Genomic DNA, 27,994 nt, shown 5'->3' on the forward strand with positions numbered 1-27,994 from the left:
TGGGCAAGTCACTTAACCCCATTGCCTTGCAAAAAAAAAAAAGGTGGTTGGTAGGGGAACAACTTGGTATAGGGGAATGATGTTCCATGGAGTTGAAATCAAGCACAACTGTGGATGAAAAAGGGGGAGAATTATTCTTAGAAAATTGTCTATGAGTACTGCAAGCTCCATTACATTCCTGTGCTCACCCAGATGGTTTGTGTATCAGAAGCACCCCGTCTTCCTCATTCCAAGGCTGCTAGTAGGAATCAAGCCACTTTATATTTATATAGTGTCCTCTAGTTTACAATGGATTTTGTTTTGTTTTTTTTACACAGCTAGGTAATTATTAAGTGTCTGAGATGGGATTTGAACCCAGGTACTTCTGACTCCAGGGCTGGTGCTTTATCTACTACGCCACCTAGCCGCCCCTACAATGGGGCTTTAAGTCTCCTTTGATCCTTATAATGACCCTATCAAATAGGTAAGGAAGATGATTTAACCCAGTTTTACAAATGAGAGATCGGGGTGGCCAAAGTCACACAGCACAAATCTAGGGAGAAGTAACAAGTCTTTTGACTTCAAATCCAGTGACCATTCTCTGTGATCTATTTGAATGGACTGGAACACCCAGAGGTGAGAGAGGAAAGGGTAAGTAGTTCTGTCCTAGATAGAGAAGAGAAACCTTACTGAGGAAGGGCAAAGCAAAAATGTAGAAACTTGCCTGGGTAGTTCTTTATCTTTTAATTTCATTGCTCATCTTCTGCTGCAATCTGTAATACACAACTGCAATCTATTCTTGGTCCAATCTTATACTTGCTTCATTGGTGGCCGAAAAACTGAAGTATAAAGGTTAGAGAAAATAAGATACAAAATAATAGGTACTCTCATAAAGTAAGAGATAGAGAGTGAGATAGTCAGCCCTACTCCCAAACACCTAATGGGCTATGTAAGTCACAACTAGAATGTTCCTTATTGCCCATCTTCACACTGTCTTAGCCAACACTGCCAGTAGCACTGCTCTCCCCACACAGTAGGAACTTACTAAAAGTGTTGTGAGAATGAATTATATTGAGAGGACTGCAATTCATTCATGTGCTCTAATGCATTTAAAATGAAATTGGAATCATCTTTGGGTCTTATCCCCATACTAGAATACAAGGTCCCTGAAGGCAGCAACCTAGTGGTGTCTTATTTGATCTAAATTTTCTGACTTCACTCCTTTAGAACTATAGCCCACCCAGACCTAAGGGTGGTATTTCTTAGACTAAGCCTCCCTCTAGTGCACAATCCTGAGACAACAGCAAAATGTTCATTATTCCAGGAAATAAAAACCTGGAAATTAGGAAGCAGCTTTGGAGTGCTGCTATTTTCTTAGTAATTTTAGGTCTTTCTCTGTCTCTGAGCAGTTGGATTGGACTGATTGAGGCTAAAACACTATTATGCAATAGAAATTCTTTAAGTGAGAAGATTAGAAGTCAGAGATCTACAAATTCCCTTTAATGCAGCAAACATTTATTAAGAGCTTACTAGGTGCAAAGCAAGGTACTACATACTAATGATATAAAGATAAATAATGCATTTTTTGCCCTCAAAGAACTTATTATTTAATGGGAAAAGACATAGGCAAGGATAAAAATGATCCAAAACTGAGTGCAATAAAAAAGGGCAAAGGAGAGGAATCCAAAGTGGTATGAAAAATTTGAGGAGAGAGATCACTCTTGGCAGCAAATTTGGAAAGGTTTCATGTAGCTCTATCTGTGGAGGACCTGGAAAAATAGAAGACGATTTCAACAATACATTCTTGTTTAATTGATTATTGATTGCATAAACATAGAAGAGTAATATGTACACAGCCTATAATCTTGGGCAAGTCACTTCACCTCCCTAAGTCTCCTTTTTTCCCATCTATAAAATAAAGCTAAAGTCTATTCTGTAAGTTATCTACAAATCACAGAGTCTCAGAATGAAAAGTGATCCATAAGGTCATCTAATACTAGAACAGAAAAATTGTCTTTAACATTCTCATCAAAAGGTTGTCCTGCATCCTACATTGGGAGCTCCAGGAATGGAAACTCATTAGCTCCCCAAACATGCATTCTACTTTTGGACATATCTAATTGTTGATAAGTTACTGTTGTTGTTATTTTTAAATTAATATCAAGCCTAGATCCACCTCTGCAAAATCTACCACAGTTCCCAACCTCTTCTAGACCAAGAAGAAAACATTTAAATTTTTCTTCCATATGATAGTTATTCAAATACTTCATTGAAAACAATTATCACATCCCCCATAATGTTTCCTCTTCTCCAGATCATGGACTGGATTTCCTCTCAACAAAATTTTATGTGGCGTTTTTTCTATTTCTTATGGTGTCTTATTACTCTCTTCTTGATGGGCTTCAGTTTGTCAAAATTCTTAAAAATCAATGTTCTCTTAAAAATGTGGTGTGCAGGAAGGAATATAACTCTCCAAAAGTGGTCTGTGTTTAAAGTATTTGGAAAACTTTAAAGAGTTATATAATTATTGTGATGATGATGATGATGATGATGGTGATGATGGTGATCTAGTTATTAAAAACTGGTATAAAGGACATGAATGACTGGGGAAGAGATCATCAGTAGTAAGAGTGATCAATGTAGCAAGATCAAAGAATAAAAGATAACCTATATGGTCCAGTTGATACTACTGAGATACTAAAGAGGAGGAAAGCTTCTAGTACATTTAAAAAATAATAATAATAATAATTTATTTTCCCTATTACATGTTCTTTGATTAAGGAATTCTGATTTCGATTAGTTCCTACAAAATGACATGTTCACACCAACAAAACTAAAAAGAGTATATTTAATAAAGTGATTATAAAACAGGTAGAAATAAATCAGTTTTACAGCAAAAGTAACCAATAAATCCCAATATAATAAAAAGAAGAGCGAAGTCTACATAAACATAGATATTAAGAGAAAACATCACCATTGCGGGGAGCTTCAACATCTGAATCAACAGCAACTAGGGTGTCCCGGGGTATAGCCTTCAGAGTCCTGATCGGGAAGGCCCCAGGCAAAGCGTCCTCTCCATGGGTGAAACTCCAATTAGAGGAGGATCTAATTAGATCTTATATAATTTGAGAACAAGGAAGGCTTCTTGCCAATTTTTTGTGGAATTAAACCAAATTTTCCAGGTTGTCTGAGAGGGGAGCCACCCCTCCCTGAACCCCAAGAATTATGGTATTTACATTCAGGAATGACTAGTTCCTGAAAAGATAGGCAATGTTAATCAGATATAGCCTTGAGCGTCTGGACCAATCAGTGGTTCTTTTAAATACTCAAGCTGTTTTAAATATGTGCAGGAGCTCAGTCCTACTCATCTCCCCTCCTTGTACATCAGGGGTGAATTGGGAGGTCAGTGATTCTCTGTATACCAGAGGTAAATTGAGGGCCAGTAATTCTCTGTAGCTAAACTATAAGACCTTACCATGGAAAATCTTATATCCTATGTTTTAACCATACACATGTCCAAATAATCTTCTGTTCCCTCCATGAGATGGCAAGTAATATGGTATATGTTACACATGTTCAATCATGTGAAACATTTCCACATTAGTTATTTTATACAAGTAGACTCAAATAAGAAAGAAAGGAAGAAAGGAAAGAAAGGAAGGAAGAAAAGAAAAAAAGAAGGAAAGGAGAGAAGAAATGAAGAAAATAAAGGGGAGAGAGAGAGAGAGAGAGAGAGAGAGAGAGAGAGAGAGAGAGAGGAAGGAAGGAAGGAAGGAAGGAAGGAAGGAAGGAAGGAAGGAAGGAAGGAAGGAAGGAAGGAGAGAAGGAAGAGAAAGAAAACCCAGCATTCTTCAACCTGTATCTGTCAATATCAATTCTTCTCTGTGGACAGATAGCATGTTTCATCATGAATAGGTTGAGAATATATTGGATCATTGTATTATCTAATACAATTGTTAGATCCTCAGTGGAGGATTAATGGGAAAACATGAACATGTTTTTAGGTTCATAACTTTAGAGTCAACTTTGATTCCTTCACCTTCCTCATCTAACACTTGTAATGAAATGTTAACTCCTATTAATATTTTTACCATCTCAATTCCCTTTGCTACCTCCACTTTAGTCCCATTGCAATCATTCTTAATTCAGTCTTTCATCTCTTCATTCCAAGGGTACTATAGAAACTGGTCTTCCTACTTCCAGTATATCTTTAGTCTTCTCAATGCCTAGCCTTCCAGGGTTGCCCCCATGATCTTCCTAATTAATCACAATGATCACATCAACCTTCTACTTAAAATGCTTTGGTGATTTTCTGTTGGCTCCCATAAAATGTAAGTTCCTTGAAGGCAAAGACTTTTCCATGTATGTCTTTTTTTTTTATCTCAGGTATCTAGCATTGGCCTGGCACAAAGTAGGCACTTAATAAATACATATTGGATTAAACTGTCTGCCAATTGAAGTATGAGTTCCTAATTCTGAGAAGCCCTAAATCTGGGCTTCTCAGTTCAACTTCTGGCTTCCTGTCCCTCCACATGTCCTGGATTGACATATTTTCTCCCCACCCACAACAATTAAAATTAGGAACCCTACACAATCTGTTTCCACCCTTCCTGTCTAGCTTTATTGCATACTATTCCTCTTGACATATCCTGAATTCTAGTCATCCCATATTTTCATCCAATTTTCTCTCGTCTCCACGCCTTTTTGGAGCCCTCCTGAAGCCAGGAATGATTCTCTCCTCCCAACTACTAAAATCTCTCCCTACTTTCAAATCCTAGATGGAAAGCTGTTTTTTGATCATCTTTGATGACAGTGATTTCTCTTTCCTCAAATTTCTCACCCCACTTTTCCTGTTTCTTGCCTTTATTCTTTCTTATTCCACTAGCTTTCATATCAGCATCTTCTTTTATCTCTTGCCTTCCTACTCCACAATTCAATTTAAGCTCCTTGAAAGGAAAATTTATATTCATCTCTCTCTTGGTAGACCCCCCCCCCACCTAAGACAGAATCTTTCACCAGTAGATGTTTTTTAAGAAATGCTTAATAGAAAAACACCTTTTTGATGCTTTTTTAAAAATCTTAAGATCCATGACTGGGCTTCCTTAACCGCTAGAATAGTTTCATACCTCTCAGTATTTTATGTTTATATTTTAGGATCTATTTAGGCTCTTCCTACCTTTATATATTTTTGATAATAAAAAGGTCATGAGGGACAACAAATGGAGGAAGAGAGATGAGAGAGAGAGAGAGAGAGAGAGAGAGAGAGAGAGAGAGAGAGAGAGGAAATAATCAAAGTTGAGTTTAAGTAGTTGCAAAGCAAATCAAGTTATAGTAATAATAATTTTATATGTAATCTATTATGTTTCAAGCATTGTGTTAAGCACTTTACAATTATCTCATTTGATCCTCTCAAAATCTTTGGGAGGTAGATGCTATTATTATTATTATTATTATTATTATTATTATTATTATTATTATTATCCATATTTAACAGATGAAAATGAAGCAGAAATCCATTAAGTGATTTGTCCAGGGTCACACAATTGGCCACATTTAAATTCAGGTCTTCCTGATTCCATCCCCAGTCTTCTACCCTGTACCACCTATCTGCCCCAATTAGAAGAGTTTCCAACCTCTCTATTTCCAAGAGCTTCCAAATTTCCGCTCACTCCTTTCTTTCTAATTCCTGCCTTTACAATCTTAAAAAAAGAACCTTTGTTTTCCCTACTTTCTCTGCCAGGGAATCTTCTTTCCTGACCTTTCTACCAGCTTTATGGAGAAAGGTAAAATAGATTAGAAATGATAGCCCTTCCCTATGATTTTTCTATCTTTCTCCCCCCACCTCATAAACTTGTTATGTTCACTGTTTCAGCTTTGGGCTTTATCCTAACTTCCTGCCTATCCCCAGTGAAGGTCCAGTCAGCCTCAAGGCGCCTTATCAGAGACAACCATGTAGGAAGCGAATAATGAGCTTGTGACCCAGACCTTACATCTAAGCTTCTAATCTCCTTCCCCTTTTGATTTCAAGGTAGATGCCAATATTCCCATGTGAAATATTTCCTGAACAATCACACAGCAAGAAGTATAGCCAAAGGCAACATGCAAAGGAACCCCAGTAGGCTTCTGTGAATGAGTGGAAACATAGACCCATACACCCTTCCTTTTGACAAGAGTCACCATATCCTAAGAACATCAGGCTCTTGGCTTCTCAGTTCAGCTTTTAGCTTCCTGTCCCTCAACATGTACTGGGTTGACACATTTTCTCCCCACCCACAAGCCTTGACCCTTTCCTTCTTTCCTTCCTTTTTTTCTTATAGTTCAGCAAGAGTTCTGTTTATTTGTATTTTACCTTTTCATAACCTTATTGCACCCCTTCCTCCTGTCATTCAGTTGCCCATTCAAGAGCCTGAAAAGGAAGTGAAGCCACAGGTGGATACATAAAATCATCCTTTGGGTTGCATGCAACATTTTTGAGAGCCCTGGTTTACAATCTCATCAGAATGACTGAAATGTTCATTAAATTGAACAAGGACTTTTTTCTAATTCCACTGTTAAATAGAGAGTAAGGTGTTGGACTGTGAAGCAACAGCTGAGAGTGGAAGGACATTTAAAGAGAATAGAAACTATTTTCTAAGGAACTTCTGTTAAACTGTTTAAGGATGCCAGGTAATAGGAGGGTTGCTAGTGTTCAAATGGCTTGGTAGCAGGTGGAGAGGTGTTTCTCTATTGTGTCATCAATCACTCTGATGTGTAAGGAAAGTTCCAAGATATGTTGGTCCAGGTTATACCTTATGTTGTTATCAATCTACATATAGTGTGTACCAGTCTAAAGAATAAATAATCCTAGGGCAGCTAGGTGGTACAGTGGATAGAGTACCTGCCCTCAAGTGAGGAGGACCTGAGTTTAAATTCAGCCTTAGCCACTTAATAATTACTTAGTTGTGTGACCTTGGGCAAGTCACTTAACCCTGTTGCCTTGCAAAAAAACCCCAAAATTAAATAATCCTAAAGATGTGAAATCAGTGTAGCATCACCTTTCAAAACTCTACCAAGGGTGGTTTTTGTGATAGCAAAGAAGTATATAGGGATGATGTCCAGTGATTGGAGAATGGCAAAACAAATTGTGGTCATGCATGTAATAGAAATGATTCATCTGAAGAATTCAGAGAAACATGGGAAGATATATGAATTGATGCAGAGTGACATAAGAATAATCAGGAAGGGGGGTGGCCAGGTGGCGCAATAGATAAAGCACCGGCCCTGGAGTCAGGAGTACCTGGTTTCAAATCCAGTCTCATACACTTAATAATTACCTAGTTGTGTGACCTTGGGCAAGCCACTTAGCCCCATTGCCTTGAAAAAAATCTAAAAAAAAAGAATAATCAGGAAAATAAAACTACAATAACAAAGTAACTACAATAATACAAATGGAAAGGACAAAAGTCCAAAACTTTAATTTTAATAACCATTAAAGTTTCTCTGAAAAAGATGTAAGAAAATATATCTCCCTTTCTTCTTTACAGAAGCAAGGCATTATAGAAGTGAAATATTATACATAACTATGAATCTCAATGTTTTTTGGGGGTAGTTTTGTTTTTCCTCTAAGATTGCTGTAAGGGATGTTTCACTGGGTAAAGAGGGATATGTTTAGAAATGATGGTGACACAAAAATAAAAGTCATTAAAAGTTATTTGCAAAAAACAATTAAAACAACAACCTTGGATCAGCTACTCTTGATCTTCATTTGTGATTCCTAGAGCACTATACTAATGTTTGCTTAATCAAGATTAAGCTTTTGCATTTTATAACCCAGCTAATCTAGTAGTTATTGGGATAGAATAAAGATTAATTTGAGTGAAGACTTCATGGAGGAGTTGGAACTAAAATGGACATGACTAGTTTTTTAAAAATTATATCAACCAGGTGTAAGGAGGACAGTGACCTTTGTCAAAGTGGCAGGAAAGCAGGCAAAGTCCACGTACTCAATTTTGTACCTTCTAGTGTTGCTGAATGCCTCTTTGAAACTTATCAAAACCCCAAGATAATTTGAAGAGAACTGGTACCAACTGTTAAGAATGTAATGAGAAATGAAAGAAATTAGTTTATTCTTACTTAAACAGAATCATTAAGTCCTAAGGTACTCACTCTTTAATGGATGTGTGTGAGGGTGAATTTAAAAAACAAAATCTTGAAATCGCTTTTGACTGGTTGTGAGCCTGACTAACATTAAGGCTGAAAATCTTGTGGTTAAACCCCGAACTGGTTGAGTGGGGGGAGGTCTTACCAAAGAAAGATGACACTCTGGGGAAGAAATTCCAGAAACAAATGTAACTTTAAAGTTTCAGAAGATGGTTATTCTGAAAGATGGTGTTTACAGATTAATGATGAAGAAGCAAAAGGCAGCTTGTAGGTGGAGTCAAGTAGCAATAAGAAATAGCCAGTTGCTAGAAAAGGACATTACAAGAAGTGTTTAAGCCATAACCCCATGCTGTAAGCATGAGTCATCTGGGGGTGTTCCCTCTCCCATCAAAGTCATTCATCTTCAGCCTCACTCCTGGTTCTCTACTATACCAGAGTAACCTCTTCACTGTGAAAATTCACTCCAGCTAGACTTCACATATTGGATATACCTAGTGGCTTCTCCCTCTGATGGGCCAGGTCCTCTCCAGAACCTCCATTTAAGGAGACCCAGGACAACCACATCATTTTTTTCCAGACTGCACTCCTGATTCTCCAAACATTCTCTAGCATGCCCCAGCAGGTACCTTCATCTCTTGTCCCACTGCCTACCCTTTCCAGACTTCCTCCTCCTTTTCTCCTATTAGAATATAAATTCCTTGAGGGCAGAGATTGTCTTTCCTTCTATTTGCTTAGCACTATGTCTTACACTTCTGTCTTGTGCAACCTGGCTTTTGAGCATGCATAATTTACTTCATATAGAGTTGTTCTATCCCTTACCATATGGGTAGGGGTAGCCTCCTTGATTGGCTGTCTGTTTGACCAAGAAAGAAAAGGGACTTGCCTTTCCTTGCTTACTTTTCTTTTACCCAGCTCTGAGAAATGGGGGTTCTTTTTGTTCTTGATTGTTCATCTTTAGTTTTGATTATCGGAGGTAATCCCTTCAGAACTAGGAGTCATGTCATGGAACTTTGGAGCCAAGTGGAATGCCTGTCAGGGTGGCATAAAAACCCTGAGAAGCCAGGGTGCCTGGGATTTAAGGAGCCCAAGAAGGGTTTTGGACTTGGAATGGGGACTGTGCTCTAAGAGTTAAACTATGAACCTAATGCTCTTCTCCTCACTAATTGAGGTACAGAGAGGGAGTAGAGTTATGCCTCTCCCTTGTTTGGGGGTGGGGGAGTATATTTGCATATTTGTGAGGATTCCTTTGGAAGTAAATATTTTATAAAACCTCTGTCACGTTTCCCTTGATTTATTGTTCCTTTTCTGGTCTGTTGAAATGAATACACTGGATGAAAGGAAGTCAGGGTAAGGGGATATAAAGTCATGTAGGACCTATGTTATAGATTTTTTGAAAATTCTATTTCGAAAGGCAAGAATTCCAGAGTCTTATGGGAGTTAGCTACCAGAAGAATTGATGTATAAGAACACTTGATGTAAGAATAATTAGTGAAAAAGAACACAGGAAATCAATAGACCTGGAATCAAGAGACCTGGGTTTGAGTCTTGGCTTTACTAGTTGTAGCTGACCTAGGAAAATTCTGTTAACATTTCTGAGTTTGTTTTCTGTCCTCTGACATAGTAGATACTTATACCACCTATCTCACAAGATTGTTATAAGTGGAGCAGGATGTATATGCACTTATTGGTTAGCCCAGGGGAAACTTGGAGTATTGTATTAGCAATAGAAATTCCTACTGACTCATGTTCTTCCATCTTTAAAACCACAAGACAGGGTTTGACTTTACAGTTAACCAGCAAAGAAGTGTTTTTTCTTATTTGAATTACAAATTCTCTCCCTTCCTCTTGCCCCAACCAATTGAGAAGACAAGCAATATGATATCAGTTATACATGTGAAGTCATATAAAACATATTTCCATAATAGTCATGTTAAAAAAAAATAAAAAGCAAGCAATGTAAAGATATGTGAACAAAATGTGCTTCAATTTGCACTCAGAGTTCACCCTCTGGAGGTAGATAGTATTTTTCATCATTTATCTTCTGGAATTGTCTTGGATCCTGCCTTGATCAGAGTAGCTTAGTCTTTCACAGTTGATCATCCCTAAAATATTCTTGTTTCTGTATACAATGTCCTCCTGATTCTTTCACTTTACTTCACATTAGTTTGTCTAAGTCTTCCAATATTTTTCTGAAATCATCCCCTTTATTTCTTACAATAGGATGCCATCATAATCACATACCACAACTTGTTCAACCATTCTTCAATTGATGGACATCACTTCAATTTCCAATTCTTTACCACCAGAAAAAGAATTGTTATAAATATTTTTGTATTTGTAGGTCTTTTTCCTCTTTTCTTTTATCTCTTTGGGATACAGACCAAGTAGAGATATTACTGGGACAAATTTTATATAAAATTTTATATAAAATTTGTTATGTTTTTCATATAGTTCCAAATTATTCTGCAGAATGGTTGGACCAGTTTATAATTCCAACATTACATTTGTATACTTATTTTTCCACATTCTCTCCTTTATTTATCATTTTTCTTTTCTTTCATATTAGTCAATCTGATAGGTAGTTTATTTAATAGGACTTTCTCTAATCAATAGTTATTTAGAGCATTTTTTTATATGATTGTTGATAGTTTTGAATTCTTTTTTTTTTGTTTGTTTGTTTGCAAGGCAATAGGGTTAAATGACTTGCCCAAGATTACACAGCTAAGTAATTATTAAATGTCTGAGGCTGGATTTGAACTGAGACCCTCCTGACTCCAGGACCAGTACTCTATCTACCCAGTTGCCCAGCTGCCCTGAATGGGTCTAACTTTTTATACATTTGGCTCTATTCCCTATATATTTGAAAAGTAAGGGAGTATACTTTTCAATGTTATCACCAGGTGGCACTATATTAAAGCCATAAAACCAAAGTATCCTTAGGACTCCTGATAAATGTGTAGAATAGTCTTTGTATATATGGCAACCACCTAAATCCAAAAAAATTACATGCTTCAAGAGATTTTGCATTGGGCTTTGATTCTAAAGTAGGGGATGATGAACTATATATCTGCATTTTTGGAAAAAATATAATTAAATCTATGGCTCCCCCTCACATCTGAGATATTTCCTCAGTAGATCCTGAACCTCTCTATTTTCTATAAGTAAGCAATATTCGGTGGTCATATGGTTTAAAATTTCATAGAATTCAGTCCCTTTTTCCTTCAAGTAACTCCCCCAAACATAATGGATAGGTGGAATAGGCAGTTATACTTACCATGTGCCAGGCAATGTGCATTTTATAAATATTATCTCATTTGATCAATTGTTTCAAATCCCTCCTTCCATGCTCTAGGTTACAGAAATGGAATGATGGAGGCTATTACCCCGAGGCAATTCTGGGTCCTGAAATAAAACAGTGTAAGCAATGAGATAAAGTAAAGTGCCAGGGGTAAGTTTGATCTGCTGGCATTCTCAGTAGTAAGGTTTTTTGCAGCTATCAGTCCAGTTCCACTATATCTGAACTCTTACAAATTAGCTTATCATCCCTTCAATTTCATCTCTTCCTCCAGAGTCTCGTCTTCAGCAGACCTGACTTCCAGGGTTATTTCAGATGTTCATTCTTGACTTAAGCCAGAGGGGCAGCCCGTCACAACAGTAGCAATCAACTGTCAAGTATGACTACATTATCTCCTGGAAATTCTTTAGTATTTTTTTTTCACCACCTTGCTTTTACATGGTGGGCCTGAAGTCCTTCTCAATGCCTAAGGAAGGCAGAGGTAGAGAGGAAGGGATAATTCATGTGCCCACATATACAACTTTCTTCTTTTCCTCTTCCTTTCTTCCCACCAACTTCAACCATCATTCATTCCTTCCAAAGTCTTGCTAACTTAATTTCTCTTTTGGGAACCCTCAGCTCAGCCAGACACGAGACTCATTGTCTATTTCTCCTACTATGTAAGAATTGAATAAGTGGATGGATTTCAAAGTACTTTGTGACCAAAAAATACTATATATAAATATTAAGGAAGAAGAAGAAAAATAGAACAGGTATGTAACTATGCTCATTTTTTTCCTTATTTCCTCTTCAGGAAGGTCACCCCAGAGAAATTATTTTATGGTTTTGAATCACCCAGGGATTTCATGTTGGTCAGTAACTTAAAAAAAATAAACAGCAATTTTCAAACAGGAATTAAAATGGCGCTTTGGAGCACTGGCCAATAGGAAGTATGTCTACATGATTGTTGAGTGAGGAAGAGGGAGAGATAACAAAGATTATAGATGGGGCAGCTAGGTGGCACAGTAGATAGAACACTGGCCCAGGAGTCAGGAGTACCTGAGTTCAATCCGACCTCATACACTTAATAATTACCTTGCTGTATGGCCTTGGGCAAGCCACTTAACCCCATTGCCTTGCAAAAACCTTAAAAAAAATTCTATGATTAAATAGAATAGAATTGGCAATCTCCCTTTAACCCTACTGTATTTCAGGATATAATTGCCATGATGTGATGCTCAACACTCCCACTTATTGCCCATTGGTCATTCATTAGGATGAGAAAGAGATGGCCATGTGTTCATAGCCAGTTTGCCATAGGTAGACGGGAAATAAAACTACAGCACCTTTTCCAGAAGACTCTTCGAACCAGTTCTAAATTATCTTGCTTCCTCAAAATCTAAAAGAAAGAAAAAAAAAAGAGAGATGTAAGATGTAAGTAATGATTTACTTATTCAATTATATTTCAGAAACCTCTGAATCATCAATTCTTTTGGCTTTTTCAGCCAATTAGGAAATTATTTCTATACAATATAGATCTCTGATTCATCATTATTATGGTCTTGAATCATCTAGAGATTTCATGTTGGTCATTTGGTTACATGGGACTTTGGATTGAAGTTAGGCAGGAAGTATCTATACATGTTTCCAGGATTTGCCTTTTTAGACTGATCTACTCTACTGATGCAATTCCTCATGAAAATAAAATAAATTCTCATGGATGGCATGTGGTGACTCCTGAAGTTCTAGGTTGTTACACTTCAGAATGAGACAACTCTCTTCTTTCCCAATAGAACTTGAAGGATCACTTGGTCCTCTCCTACCAGGATGGAATGATGCCTGACTCAGCATAGAATCAGACTAACTCCACCCCTCGAACATATACATACACATACACACACAACACACACACACACACACACACACACACACACACACACACACACACACACTTACAAACTATTTTTTTCTAACTGATCTTTCTGGTAAACCACAAACTGTCTTTAGATGACACCCATCTCTTTGTTTCCCTCCACCCCATCTCTAAACAGTTCTCTCTCTCGATTTCCAGCTCCTCACCTCTGGACTTCTCTTAGGAATCTCTTCATTCCTAGGGCCTGGAGAGCTCCTCTTAAGATTCACTGTCAAAGGAAGAGGCTGGGTTAGTCTCTTCATTTGCCACTCCTCTGATCCTTCTATGTCTTTCCCCTATAGCAGGTATCTTCTCCATCCTCCATTTTAAGCTTCCTTTTTGTATGCTATCTTCCCTCATTAGTTGGTAAGTTTTTCAAGGGGAAAGATTTTCTCTTTGTGCTTGTGTTCCCAGCACTAAGCATAATATAGTAGATACTTAATAAATTTTTATTGACTCACTGATTAGTAAGACTATTAGTAAAACTAGTAGACTCTTTGACCTTTTCTTTGGATATTGTATTTACCAAAGATATCTAAACATTTTGCCATCATTTCAAAAATCCCTCCAATTCCAAGATCCATAATATTGTCTTATCCTTCTTTCCTTTCCCCTCTGGGCCCATTGACAACACCCAGATTGAATTGTGGACTAGAAAACAGTACAGATGTTGTTTCTCTCTAGACATTTCAATTGTATCCTATTCTTTGTGATCCTATTGGGAGTTTTCTTGGCAAAGATACTGGAATGGTTTGTCAGTTTCTTCTCCAGCTCATTTTAGAAATAAAGAAACTGAGGTAGACAGGGTTAAAGACAAGGTCATACAGTTAGTATGTATCTGAGGTCAAATTCGAACTCTGAAGATGAATCTTGTTGACTTCAGACCTGGCTCTCTATTTGCCCACAACCTAGCTGCCCAGATAGTACAAATAGGTGAATATGAAATTTGTTGAAGAGTCATCCCAAAGAATTATCATTAATGCTTGATTAAATATATTGTTGTATATTTTAATAGTATATTTTCCATAGAAATTTGGGTTACAACTATCTAGATATCTACATGAAAGGAGGTTTCTAGTGGAGTGGTGTGGGAAAGTATACTTAGTTATATGCTAGTCAATATTTTTTATAAGTGACTCAAAAGATCTAAGGGTGGTATTCATATTATCTAGTTAACGTGTAAGGAGAGAGAATCAGCCTCCAGTAATATTATAGATTGAGAGTAGAAAAGAACCTTAGAGTTTTCTCCATGCTCTCATTTTAAAGAGATTAGCAGAAAAGAAAAATCAGTTAAGTCCAATAAAATGAATTGTGATAATAACATTCTTTTCTTAAAAAATTTTTAATTGGGTAACTATTTATTTATTTGTTTTTAGAAAGATTTTTTTTAAGTTTTACAATTTCTCCCCTAATCTTGCTTCCCTCCCCCCACCCCCACAGAAGGCATTGTTTCCATGGTATACATTGATCTAAGTTGAATGTGATGAGAGAGAAATCATATCCTTAAGGAAGGAAAAATAAAGTATAAGAGACAGAAAAATTACATAATTAAATAATAGTTTTTAAATAAAATTCTTTTTTAGTTAAAAATAACAACTACTCAACTTTACAAGTACAAATTAGAAAAGGGGCTACTAAATAACTTTTTTGTTGAGAAAAGATTTGAGGTCTTTAGAGGACAGAAAGCTCAGTATATGTCTACTAAATTTAAATGAAAAAGTTAATATGATCTCCAGTTGCATTAAGAGAGGCATCATCTATTTGGGACTGTGGGGTTGATAGAGGGAATGATAATATTTCCACTATAACAGGTCCTATCATGCCGTATCTAGAGTATGGGCAGTTCAGTGGTGTAGTGGGTAGAACATGGTTCTGAATTCAGGAGGACCCAAGTTCAAATATGACCTCAGACACTTATTAGTTGTGTGGCCTTGGAAAAGTCAATTAACACTGATTCCCTTGTATCTAGAGCTGTCACTAGTCATCTAGGACCCAGATGGCTCTGGAGGATAAAGTAAGGCTGGTGACTTAACAAAGCAACCCCCTCATTCAAATCCAATTCATGGACTTGATATGTTATCACTTTCCTGATGTCATGGTCTTCTTCAAAAATAAAGGACAAGGGGCAACTAGGTGGTGTAGCGGATAAAGCCCCAGCCTTGGAGTCAGGAGTACCTGGGTTCAAATGCAGTCTCAGAGACTTAATAATTACCTAGCTGTGTGGCCTTGGGCAAGCCACTTAACCCCATTTGCCTTGCAAAAACCTAAAAATAAATAAATAAATAAATAAATAAATAAATAAATAAATAAATAAATAAATGAGTGAGTGAATGAATGAATGAATGAATGAATGAATAAGTGAATAAATGAATAAATAAATAAATAAAGGACAAGCATTATTATTATCTAGAGAATAATGTTCATGCTCAGTAATTACATAGGTTACATGTTTCAGTAAATACATGGGTGAGCTGTAGAGGATAAGCAGGGCAATGAAGAGAAGAGATTCAAATTCATGCCATATATCAAGATAAGTTGAAGGAATATAGACAACGAAAGAAAGAGCTTATGGCTTAGTAGAAGTCTTTAAATATTTTAGATTCTTGAAGAATGCTATTTGGAGCAGAAATTGCAGAAAGGCAGATGTGAGCTCTATATAAGGAAAATCTCCTAATGAAAAGTCTGGATGACCACTCATCATGCCCAATGAAGAGGAGGGCTTCTTCAGGTATGAGGTGGACTAGATGGCCCTTGAGGTTCCTTCCAACTCAAAGAATCTGGGAGCCTTCTCCAGGGACCAGTTTTGGTCATCATGTTTAATCTGAGGTTCACAACTCTTTTAGTACTTACATTTATGGTATATTAATCATTAGGTGAATTATTTTCCCAAATCTGTTTTATTGTTCTACAAAAAATGATAAAGTTCTCCCTTGATCCTCTGAATTGTTCTTATTCATTTCTTATAATGTGATCATTCATACACCATAATTTGATCAACCATTTCCCATAATCTCTTCTCTCATCCAGCTGGCCTATGTTCCTTGTCAATTATATGTAAAGATAATTTTCAGCATTCATTTTTATAAAGTTTTCTTCCACCTTCCCTCCCTCCATCTTAGGATGGCAAGCAATTTGATATAGGTTATACATGTGCAATTGTATTACACACATTTGTATATTAGTAATGTTTTGAAAGAAGAATCAGAAAAAAAGGGGAAACAATAAGAAAAAAAGTTAAATTTAAAGATGTGAAAATTAGGGGCAGCTAGGTTGCACAGTGGTTAGAGCACCGACCCTGGAGTCAGGAGTACCTGAGTTCAAATGTGGCCTCAGACACTTAATAATTACCTAGCTGTGTGGCCTTGGGCAAGCCACTTAACCCCATTGCCTTACCAAAAAAAAACAAACCTAAAAAAAAGACATGAAAATTGTATACTTTGATCTTCAATCAGATCCCATAGTTCTTACTCTCGATGCCGATGGTATTTTCCACCACAATTCTTTTAGAATTGTCCTTCATTACTGTACTGCTGAGAACTAGTTCTATCATAGTTGATCATTGTACAATATTGCTATTAAAGTGTTCAATGTTTTTTCCTAGTTCTGTTCCCTTCATTCATTTTCCAGGTTTTTCTGAAATCTGTTTGCTTATCATATCTTATAGAGCAATAATATTCCATTACATTCACATATCACAACTTGTTCAGCCATTCCTCAATTGATGGATATTTTTTCAATGCATAGCCAGCACAAAAAGAGCTGCTATGAATATTCTTGTACATGGGAATATTCTTTTCCTCTTTTTTTGTGATCTCTTTGGGATATAGATCTAGTAGTGGTATTGCTAAATCAAAGGGTATGCAGTTTTATTGCCCTTTGGGCATAGTTTCAAATTGTTCTCCAGAATGATTGGATCAGTTCACAACTCCACCAACAGCATGTTAGTGTCCCAAATAACAATATTGTAGGATAATCAATAGTGAATAGCTTAGCTATTCTCAGCAATACAATCATACAAGACAATTATGAAGGACTGATGATAAAAAATGCCATCCATCTCCAGAGAAAGAACTGATGGAATCTGAATGCAGGGAGAAGCATACTTTTTCTTTACTTTCTTTATATTTCTTGCATGTGGTTTTTTTTTTTGTGGTCTCCATTTTCTTTCAAAATATGATTAACATGGAAATAGGTTTTGCATGACTTGCCTTCTCAATGGGGAAGGAGAAAGGCTAAAACTAGACAATTTGGAATTCAAAATAAAAAAAGTCAAAAATTGTTTTTACCTATAATTGGGGAAAATAAAATATTAAATCATAAAAAATTATAAATAAATACTTGTTTCTTTTCTTCTGGAGGTCTTTTTAGGGCTAGTTAGGTGATGCAGTGGATAGAGTACTGAGCCTAGAGTCAGGAAGACCTGATTTCAAATTCAACCTCAGACACTTTAGAAGCTATGTGACTTTAGAGAATTTACTTTAAGAAAGATAATAGCACCCACCTCTCAGAATTGTGAGGATCAAAAAGATATTTGTAAAGTACTGAGCACACTGCCTGGTAACATAGTAGGCATGCTATTATCATCATCTATCTAGAAAAAGGTTCTACTAGGCTTACTAAAGGCAGCCTGACATCATCTTCATCATCATCTTCACTATCATCTTCATCATCTTTATTGTCTCTCCCTTACTACCTTTCTGGAGGAAGAAACAAAAGTTATTTTTTAAAGTAGTGCCTCACCTTTTGTTATCCTCAAAATCATGATATTTTATTGATTTAACAATAATTAATTTAAAAGTGGAGAAGGGACTTGTCTTAGACATGGATGAGATACAGAGAAGAGAGATAATTGCTAAATGTCAGTCTGAGGTCATTACATCCTCTTCCCACTTTATTACTAGAAGGCCTTGTGATACTTGAGTTGATGGTCTAGCTTTAGAAGAATTATGAGATATTATTTTTCAGTGCAAAAATTGCTATTCATGATATATCATCCAAAAAAAATAATTTCAGTTCAGACTTGTTATTTTAGAGTCTAAAGGACTAAGATGTTTTAGAATGTTTCACATCAAAAGTGGTTGAAATTTTTTTAGCACTTAAGGAATCACCTTAAGTTGTCTGAAGATTTTGTTTCAGAAGGATCTAAGATAATGTCTTAATGGAATAAATGAAAGAAACTTTGGAGTTCTGTAAAGGATGTAAGTGGTATACTTAAAACAAATATTTATTAGGTTCACAAAAGCAGTTGATTTTTCAGTCTTAGGCGAATAAAAATAACAGGTTATATTTATATCAGTTTTATGACATGCAAAATTCTTTCCTCCTAAAGATAGTGTAAATCTTATCCCTATGTGATTTAAGTGGGATGATTCTGGTCTGTAAGTTTTGCCTAAAGAAAGCTACCATTGGAGGATGTGTTTGCTGCTCATCAACTTGAAGTGTTATTTGATTTCTTATTGCTCTGTTTCTCTCCTATAATGCATGAGTATTAAATCATACCTGTGAATTAAATAGATTGGGGCTAGGGGATTTCAGGAGAATTTTGATTCCATAGTAATTCCATCTGTTTCTAACATTCTACCTCTGTTGGTTGATATACTTCACCAACATGCACTTAGCAGAACACTGACTGGCAGAGCCAAGTCAAAGATTTAAAACAGTTCAGGGGCCCTTTCTCTAGAGTATTTTTGTGCCTATCACTTGAACTCATTTTTTCTAAGATAGTTTAATTTACATTAATGAGAAATATATATATATATATATATATATATAATATTTGATAAATTCAGCAAATAAATCTTAAGTGTCCTGAAGTACAAACCAAGTCATGGAAATGTCAACTTGCACAGAGAGGAAACCTGCAGACAATCTACAAAAAAAAAAACCTTTGTAGACTTTGGAATGCATTATGCTTTTGCATTAGCAGGTTTACTTTCCTCCTCAAGTTTTCTGAGACTAACATTGAATTCTCCAAGTTCATGATGGTTTAGCTAAGTGAGGAGGAGAAAGCCCAGAAGAATCCTGAAACATTTATTTCAAGGAATATTAAGAATTGACTATAGCTAAAAAGTTTCTGACTTTAAATGATAATAATGGGAAAGTACTGCTAAAATATTTTTATTGCACTTTTTCTCTGAAATAAAAGTATAATGTAAATAATTTGAAAAAAAAATAAAGGAGTGCCTCAACTGATTAGAGAAAGCTGTCTTTTAAGGCTTTTACCTTCAAGAAGATACCCCACAATGACAAGAGGGGTATGGTAGGTGGGGAAGTTGCAGAGAAATTCCTGTAAAGAGAAATTACCAGAGTAATCTCTTCTACCATCATATTTACCTATTCCTAGAAACTCTATATTTTCTCATAGGTCTCCTGTTGCAAATGTCTGTCTGACAGATTGCAATTACTGTAATTTGACCAGGGAATGTATGCAGGCAGTAATCATATTAAATTATTTGCATCTGCAAAGCATTTTTCCTCTGAAAGAATTCAGTGCACCTTGATGAGAATTCTCTTTAATCCTTCCTCCCATAGGTAAGGGCAGACATTAGCTCAGTTTTGTAAATGGGAACACTGAGGTATCAAAAGGTATAAAGAACTTCTCCCAGGTTTCCCAGCAAAAGTGTGATAGATTCTCAGGAATGGGATCAAACTCTCCATCACTGATTCTACTATTTCAGTTTTTCCAGGATCTGTGATTTCAGGGTTTAGAAACAGCCTCCAGTGTTGCAGATTATAATCTATTCATGCTTTAATAACTATCTACTCAGAGGATTATTGTAGATCACTAGGTGAATTATCTGATGACCAAACTCTTCAACTTTGGCTAGACTTGTCCTGGAATGACAATCCATTATCAGGCTGTACTCAAAGCCTTTCTAGTTTGGTAGAGCCAAGCTGGCATGGTTTTTGACAATGCCAAGGGTCACCTTCACATCATGTTGAGGTAGTATGATGGAATACCAGATGATTGGATGTGGGAGAGTAATAGAAACTGAGTTTGAATCTCAGCTCTGCCACTTTTCATCTATTTGACATGAGCAAAACACCTATCTGAACCTCAATTTAGATTTTGCTTAGGATTAATCCCTCCCTTCAGATTTCCATGTTGAATGAAATATGTTTTTGTATTCAACTGTGTGTGTGCATTCTTCTCTGCTCTATTCCCTTTAGAAGAATGAAGTTCATTTTCAGCAGTCCCACTCACCCCCTTTTCCTTGTTTGTATAGGGATTGATTTATATTTTCTGATAATGCAAAATCACTGTCCCTAATCTTTCTCCCCCACCCCTGAAATCCTCTTCCCCTCCCTTTCTATTGTTCTTTTAAGATCATCAAGATAACACAGAACCACTCCCAGGTGGTTCTGCCTAATAAGACTAGAATGACCTCTGATGAGTCATGTATCATCTCATATTAGAATGTAAGCAGTTTATCCTTGTTGTTCATAATGAACTTCATTGTTCACTCTGTTTACCTTTCTTATAGTTCTTTTTTTTATATTTTTCAAGGCAATGGGGTTAAGTGGCTTGCCCAAGGCCACAGGGCTAGGTAATTATTAAGTGTCTGAGGTCGGATTTGAACCCAGGTACTCCTGACTCCAAGGCCGGTGCTCTATTCACTGCGCCACCTAGCTGTCCCGGTTCTTTTCATTTATGTGGTTGAGCTTTAAAATTTTTACAGATTCTGCTCTTTTCATTGGAGGTCCTGTATTTCATTAAAGATTTATTTTGACCTATAGGATTTAGGCTCAGTTTTATCAGGTAAACCATATTTGGCTGTAATTCTATATATTTTGCCTTCTGGAATATAGTATTCCAAGAACTTCTGTCTGTTATAGTGATGATAAATCATGTGTGATTTTTGACTATGACTCCTCAGTATTTGAATTCTTTCTTTCTATTTGAAATATTTTCCCCCTTAACATGAAAGCTTTTAATTTTGATTATAAACTTCCTAGGAACTTTCATTTTGGGAGGTGACCTGATTCCTTTTATTTTTACTTTGCCTTCTGATTTCAAAGATCTAGGTAATTTTATGATTTCTTGAAATTTGTTGTCTAAGATCTTGTTTTGGCCATCACATTGTTAGTAAATTTTTATAATATTTTTTCCAATTTTTTTTCCCCTATGAGATATTTTACATTTTGACTTTGTTTTTAATATATGAGTAGCTGACTTCTATTTGGCCCATTCAAATTTTCAGGGAGTTTGTTGCCTGAAAGGTCAGATGATGAGGTCAGAAATCCCTTGGGTCTAAGAAGGACAGCAATGGAGGCAAATGGAATGTAATATTTATTCTTCATTTTCATAGAAGACCACAACATCAAGGAGGTGATGCCATTACAAGCACATGAATTGGATTTGAGTGAGGTGCTGTGCTAAATCACTAGCCTCACTTTCTCCTCCAGAGCCATCTGGACCCAGGGGCCAGATATGAATCAGGAGGACTGGAGATGGCCCTGGATGCAAGGCAATCAGGGTTAAGTGACTTGCCCAAGTCACACAGCTAGTAAATGTCTGAAGTTGGATTCAAACTCCTATCCTCCTGACTTTCAAGTCAGTGCTCTATTCATGTACCATCTAGCTGCCCTGAATGGCATGTAAAGTTGTTTATTGAAGGAACTGGGCTGAGTCAGAATAGATGCCAGCAGTGGGTAGTTGGGGTGTACACTTTTTATAGAGTATGTGATATAGGAAACAGGGTGTTTTGGTTTCCATAGGGCTGAATCATCCTCCATAGAGGATTTAGATTATTTGGAAATTGAGAGTTGTTTGGAATTTCTATGTAGGTTAGGATTTGTTAGGAAATGATACCCAACTGGGCTCACCTGGGCAAGACTGAAACCCAAAATGGATCCAACATGGGCAAGATTTTGTGCCTCTTGTGCCAAACTGTTAATTCCCTTTTGGGAATTAAATCTCATTCCCCACCCCACCCCTACCCCCCATTTTTTGCACCTGACACTTTCATTTCACTTATTAAAAAAAAATTTAACTCTTTTTTACAAAAGTTCTTGCTTCATTTCTTCTGGGAATTCTAATTGAATTTGTGCCCAGGATGGGTTTTTTATTTTTTATTTTGAGGTTTTGCCTAAATATGTTTTGAAGTCATTTTCTTTTTCTAGGGTTGTATCTTTTTTATTTTATTTTATTTTAGGTTTTTGCAAGGCAAATGGGGTTAAGTGGCTTGCCCAAGGCCACACAGCTAGGTAATTATTAAGTGTCTGAGACCAGATTTGAACCCAGGTACTCCTGACTCCAGGGCCGGTGCTTTATCCACTACACCACCTAGCCACCCCTATTTTTTTTCTTTTAAAGATTTTATTTATTTTGAGTTTTACGGTTTTTCTCCTAATCTTGCTTCCCTCCCCTCACTCCCCACAGAAGGCCATTTGCCAGTCTTTACATTGTTTCCATGGTATATATTGATCCAATTTGAAATGTGATGAGGGAGCAATCACATCCTTAAGGAAGAAAAATAAAGTATAAGAGATAGCAAGGCTACATAATAAGATATCAGGTTTTTTTTAAATTAAAGGTAATAGTCCTGGGTCTTTGTTCAAACTCCACAATTCTTTCTCTGGATACAGATGGTATTTTCCATCACAGCCCCAAATTGTCCCTGATTGTTGCACTGATCTAGCAAGTCCATCAAGGTTGATCATCATCCCCATGCTGCTGTTAGGGTGTTTTTCTGGTTCTGTTCATCTCACTCAGCATCAGCTCATGAAAATCCCTCCAGGCTTCCCTGAATTCCTATCCCTCCTGGTTTCTAATAGAACAATAGTGTTCCATGACATACATATACCACAGTTTGCTAAGTCATTTCCCAATTGAAGGACTTGATTTCCAATTCTTTGCCACCACAAATAGGGCTGCTATGAATATTTTTATACAAGTGATGTTTTTACCCTTTTTCATCATCTCAGTAGTGGTATTGTTGGATCAAAGGGTATGCACAGTTTTGTTGCCCTTTGGGCATAATTCCAAATTTCTGTCCAGAAAAGTTGGGTGAGTTCACAGCTCCACTGACAATGTATTATTGTCCCAGATTTCCCACATCCCTTCCAACACTGATCATTGGCCTTTCTGGTCATATTGTTGAGTCTAAGAGGTGTGAGGTGGTACCTCAGAGAAGCTTTAATTTGCATTTCTTTAATAAGTAATGATTTAGAGCAATTTTTCATGACTGTGAATCACTTTGATTTCCTCATCTGTAAATTGCTTTTGCATATCCTTTGACCATTTGTCAATTGGGAAATGGCTTGTTTTTTTTAAAAAGCTGACTCAGTTCTCTGTATATTTTAGAAATGAGTCCTTTGTCAGAAATACTAGTTGTAAAGATTGTTTCTCACTTCTACATTTCTTTTGATCTTGGTTATAGTGATTTTGTGTGTGCAAAAGCTTTTTAATTTAATGTAAACAAAATCATCTAGTTTGTTTTTAATGATGTTCTCCATCTCTTCCTTGGTCATAAATTGCTTCCCTTTCCATAGATCTGACAGGTAAACTATTCCTTGATCTTCAAATTTGCTTATAATGTTGTTTTTTTTATGTCTAAATCCTGTATCCATTTGGATCTTATCTTGGTATAGGGTGTGAGGTGTTGGTCTAATCTACGGTTGTATCTTGAGCAACCTCTTACCAAAATGACTTTTTCTTGTGGAACTCTCTTTTGGTTTGCTCATTATTCCAGCCTACTTCTTGACTTTGGACTTGATGTTAGGGTCAGGTTCTTCAGTTTCTGGAGGAAATGACTGGTCTTACCCTTCCTTTCTTGGAGTATAGTATATTGTGATGTTCTAGGGACATCTCAGGCTAGGGATCTATCTGCAAGCTTTCAGTTCTCCAAAAATAGTCTGACAAGACCAAATCTGATTATTGCTCTGACCTGGGTTTTGGTCTGGACAACAATAGAGTGTTACTGTCAACCAGATAAGAAGTTTTGCTGTTTCAGCATTACAGAATGTCTGATTCCCCTTTGGTCTGGAATTCCTGCTTTAGGTATTCCTCTTCAAGCTTCAGATGGGGCTGTAGGTTGGAATTGATACCCACTCTGCTTCTGAGTGTGAGTCACATTGCTGTTGCTGAATTCTTAAACTTGATTCTCACCCAGTATATTCTAGAGCCTGAGACTGCTGGGGATGGGGACTGTGGGCTGCTGCAGGCACAAGTTCTCTTGTCACTTCACTCTGAATCTGTGACAAGGAACTGAGAAGAGGCTAACAAAATTGCCAGTTTGCACCCATCCCTATTGTGATGCCCTGGTATGGGTCTAGGACCCCTTCTTGCCATGGTTCACAGCTTTTCCTAGGTGCTCTGAGAACTTCCCCCTTTCCCCAATCCCACCCTCACCACATTCTCTCATTCTGTGTGCTCTGTACCAGACCCGATACCCAGAATCCTCAGACTTCTTTGTCTGTGCCTAAGGCCTGACCTGCAAAATGCTCACTGTTTCTTGCTACTTTGCAATCTTGTTTCTGACCCTAAATATCTCTTTGTAAAAGCTAATTCATGTAAATTGGTTAAATGACATTTGGGTAAGATTCACTATTTTAGCCAATGATATAGGGCAAGATGCTAACTCTAACTGATGCTTGGTATTGGAGAGAACATACCAGAATGGGAGTTTGAGCAAAAAATAATTTTTTTTAAATCCCCTAACTCCTCCTTAGGGCTCTTCCTAGAATCCTGAGGGGAAGATATAGATAGTTGCCCTCCTGAAATTTGACCTATTTTTCCACATGTGGGTTGGGAAAGTGAAAGTGAATATTCAATCAGTACTATAAGGGTAGGATCAAAAAGCTTAGTGAAATTCTGTGACTTCATTCTGTGTTCTGTGAAGTTTCTACATGGGAAGAGAAAAATGTACAGATGGCACCAGGGGACCCAGGGTCAGGTATTACTGAGACCAAATCATTGGGAATGAGATATCCCCAACATATCAGGTTATTCTGTAGGTTCAGAGTAACTGAACTACTGGCTCTTCTTTAGTTTTGTTCTCCTGTCTAGGTTTATTCCACTGTATGCTTTATGTGTATTGCTAAATATTAAAACTGAGTCCCCAAGGGCAGAGCCAAGATGGTGTCTTAGGCACTCTCTCATAAAACTTATAAGCTAAGGACTCTAACTAAATTTTCAAGAGACAGAATCCATAGAGGGACCCAATGAGGCAGTTCTCCTACTCAAGGTAACCTGGAAAAGAGCAGAAAGCTCTGCTCCCTGGGGTTGGAGAGGTGGCCAGCCAGAGGGGTGGCCTGCCAGAGTGAAAGAACTTCAGCCTCCCAGAGGCAGCCCCAGGGTGCTGGAAGCCTGGGCTCATAGCAGCGGGGGAGTTTCCTGACCTATGCCCAGGGAGCACCGGGCACAAATTGGGGGAACAGTGGGGGACCTCTGCCAGAGGGAGCATGTGAAGCCCAGCCCTCAGGGCACACAGCTAGCAGCCTAGTTCCAGGAAACAGAAGCAGGTGGAGCTGGTAAGCAGGAGCCCCCAGGGCATGAGCCCATTGAACCCAGGGAGGGCAGTAAAGAGAGAGAGACTGCAGAGCTCTGTCCTCTGCCCCTGGAACAGGACTCTGGGGCTCTGACCACATTCAGATCCTGATCCCAGTCTAGACCCCCCATAGGACAGCAGGGCCTTCCTCCACCTCAGCCCCGTGGCAGAGGGGGGGCACATATGGTCATTCACAAACCTGGAGAGAGGGCAGAACCTCACACACTGAGACCTTTGTGTGGGAGTGTCCCAAAAGCTCATGAAGCACCACAAAACCAGGCTCAGGCTGGGAAAATGAGCAAGCAGAGAAACAAGAGGAACACTATTGAGAAATATTTTGCATATGAGCCCAAGAAGGATCAAAATACTCAGTCTGAAGATGAGGAAGCACAAGCTCCTGCATCTAAAGACTCCAAGAGAAACAGAAATTGGGCTCAGGCTATGATAGAGCTCAAAAAGGACTTTGAAAATCAAATGAGGGAGTTAGAAGAAAAACTTGGAAAAGAAATGAGAGAGATGCAGGAAAAACATGAAAATGAAGTCAGCAGCCTAGTCAAGGAAATCCAAAAAAATGCTGAAGAAAATAGCATGCTAAAAACCAGCTTAGGTCAAATGGATAAAACAGTTCAAAAAGTTATTGAGGAGAAGAATCCTTTAAAAAGCAATATTGGTCAGATGGAAAAAGAGATAAGAAAACTCTCTGAGGAGAACAAATCCTTAAAGAATATAACTCAGTGAGATTGATGAATTTACAAGAAACCAGGACTCAATACTTCAAAACCAAAAAAATGAAAAATTAGAAGAAAATGTGAAACATCTCATTGAAAAAACAACTGATATGGAAAACAGACTTAGGAAAGATAATTTAAAAATTATTGGAATATCTGAAAGTCATGATCAGGAAAAGAGCCTTGACATCATTTTCAAAGAATTACTACAGGAAAATTGACCTGATATTCTAGAAGCAGAGGGCAAAATAGAAATGGAGAGAAAATCCACCGATTCCCCGCCCCCCGAGAAAGAGATTCCAAAAAACCAACCCCTAGGAATATCATAGCCAAATTCCAGAACTCCCAAGTCAAAGAGAAAATATTACAAGCAGACAGAAGGACACAGTTCAAATATTGTGGAGCTGCAGTCAGGATCACACAGGACTTGGAAGCAACCACATTGGAAGTTCATAGGGCTTGGAATATAATATACCAGAAGGCAAAAGAGCTTAGAATGCAGCCAAGAATGAACTACCCAGCAAGGCTGAATGTCCTCTTCCAGGGAAAAAGATGGACTTTCAATGAACCAGGGGAATTTCAAATGTTCCTGTTGGAATGGCCAGAGCTGAACAGAAGATTTGATCTTCAGATACAGGACTCAGGTGAAGCATAGAGATTGGAGAAGAGGGGGAAAATATGAGGGACTTAATGATGGTGAACTGCATGTATTCCTGCATAGAAAAATGATACTGATAATACTTATATGAACCTTCTCAGTTAATAGAGCAGGTAGAGGGAGCTTTTATAGTTGAAGCACAGGAGAAAGCTGAATTTGAAGATAAAATATGGTGTAAAAAATGGAGTCAATAGAAAAAAGAGAAATGTAATGGGAGAAAGAAAAAGGAGAGGGGGAATAGGCCAAGATATTTCATATAATAAGATTTTTCTTTTTTCCAATGAGCTACTGCAATGATATGGAAGGGGGGAAGACAAGGGGGAATGAGGGAATCTTTGCTCTCTTCAGAGGTGGTTAGGAGAAGAAACAGCATATATACTCAATGGGGTATAGGCATCTGGAGTAAGAAGGAGAGGGGAGCAGGGGGAAGGGGTGGGGATGTGAATAAAGGAGGACAGGATGGACCATGGGGGGAGAGTGGTCAGATATAACACATTTTCTTTTTTACTTCTTGCAAGGGGCTGGGATTGGAAGGCCTGGTGGATGCTGGGCCTAAGGGGTGGTATGGGGGCTCAGGGCCTTTTGGCCCCAGAGCCAGGGATCTGTCTGCTGCACCACTCAGCTACCCTACAGCAGAGTCAGAGTGAAAGGAGAGAGAAAATATAGTACATGGTAGTGGAGAAATACAAAAGGAGGGAGTTGCGATCAGCAATGGCAACAGTCGAAAAAATATGGAAGTCACTTTTGTGATGGACTTATCATAAAGAATGTGATCCACCCGTGACAGAGTTGTTGGTGTTGCAAGAAAGACTC

The 27,994-nt window shown here is 37.5% G+C and overlaps 1 protein-coding gene across 1 annotated transcript in view; it reads left to right on the forward strand.

The window, feature by feature from the left end:
* The first annotated feature begins 8,713 nt into the window (after positions 1–8,713).
* The window catches only part of SPTLC2 (serine palmitoyltransferase long chain base subunit 2), a 233,632-nt gene continuing 214,351 nt past the window's right edge, over positions 8,714–27,994 (forward strand). Inside the window, exon 1 of the mRNA XM_074235631.1 lies at positions 8,714–8,740. Within this exon, the coding sequence (XP_074091732.1) occupies positions 8,729–8,740 (12 nt within the window). The 5' untranslated portion in view covers positions 8,714–8,728. The remainder of the gene's footprint in view (positions 8,741–27,994) is intronic.

Source organism: Macrotis lagotis, chromosome 4, assembly GCF_037893015.1.
Source record: "Macrotis lagotis isolate mMagLag1 chromosome 4, bilby.v1.9.chrom.fasta, whole genome shotgun sequence".
Taxonomy (NCBI): domain Eukaryota; kingdom Metazoa; phylum Chordata; class Mammalia; order Peramelemorphia; family Peramelidae; genus Macrotis; species Macrotis lagotis.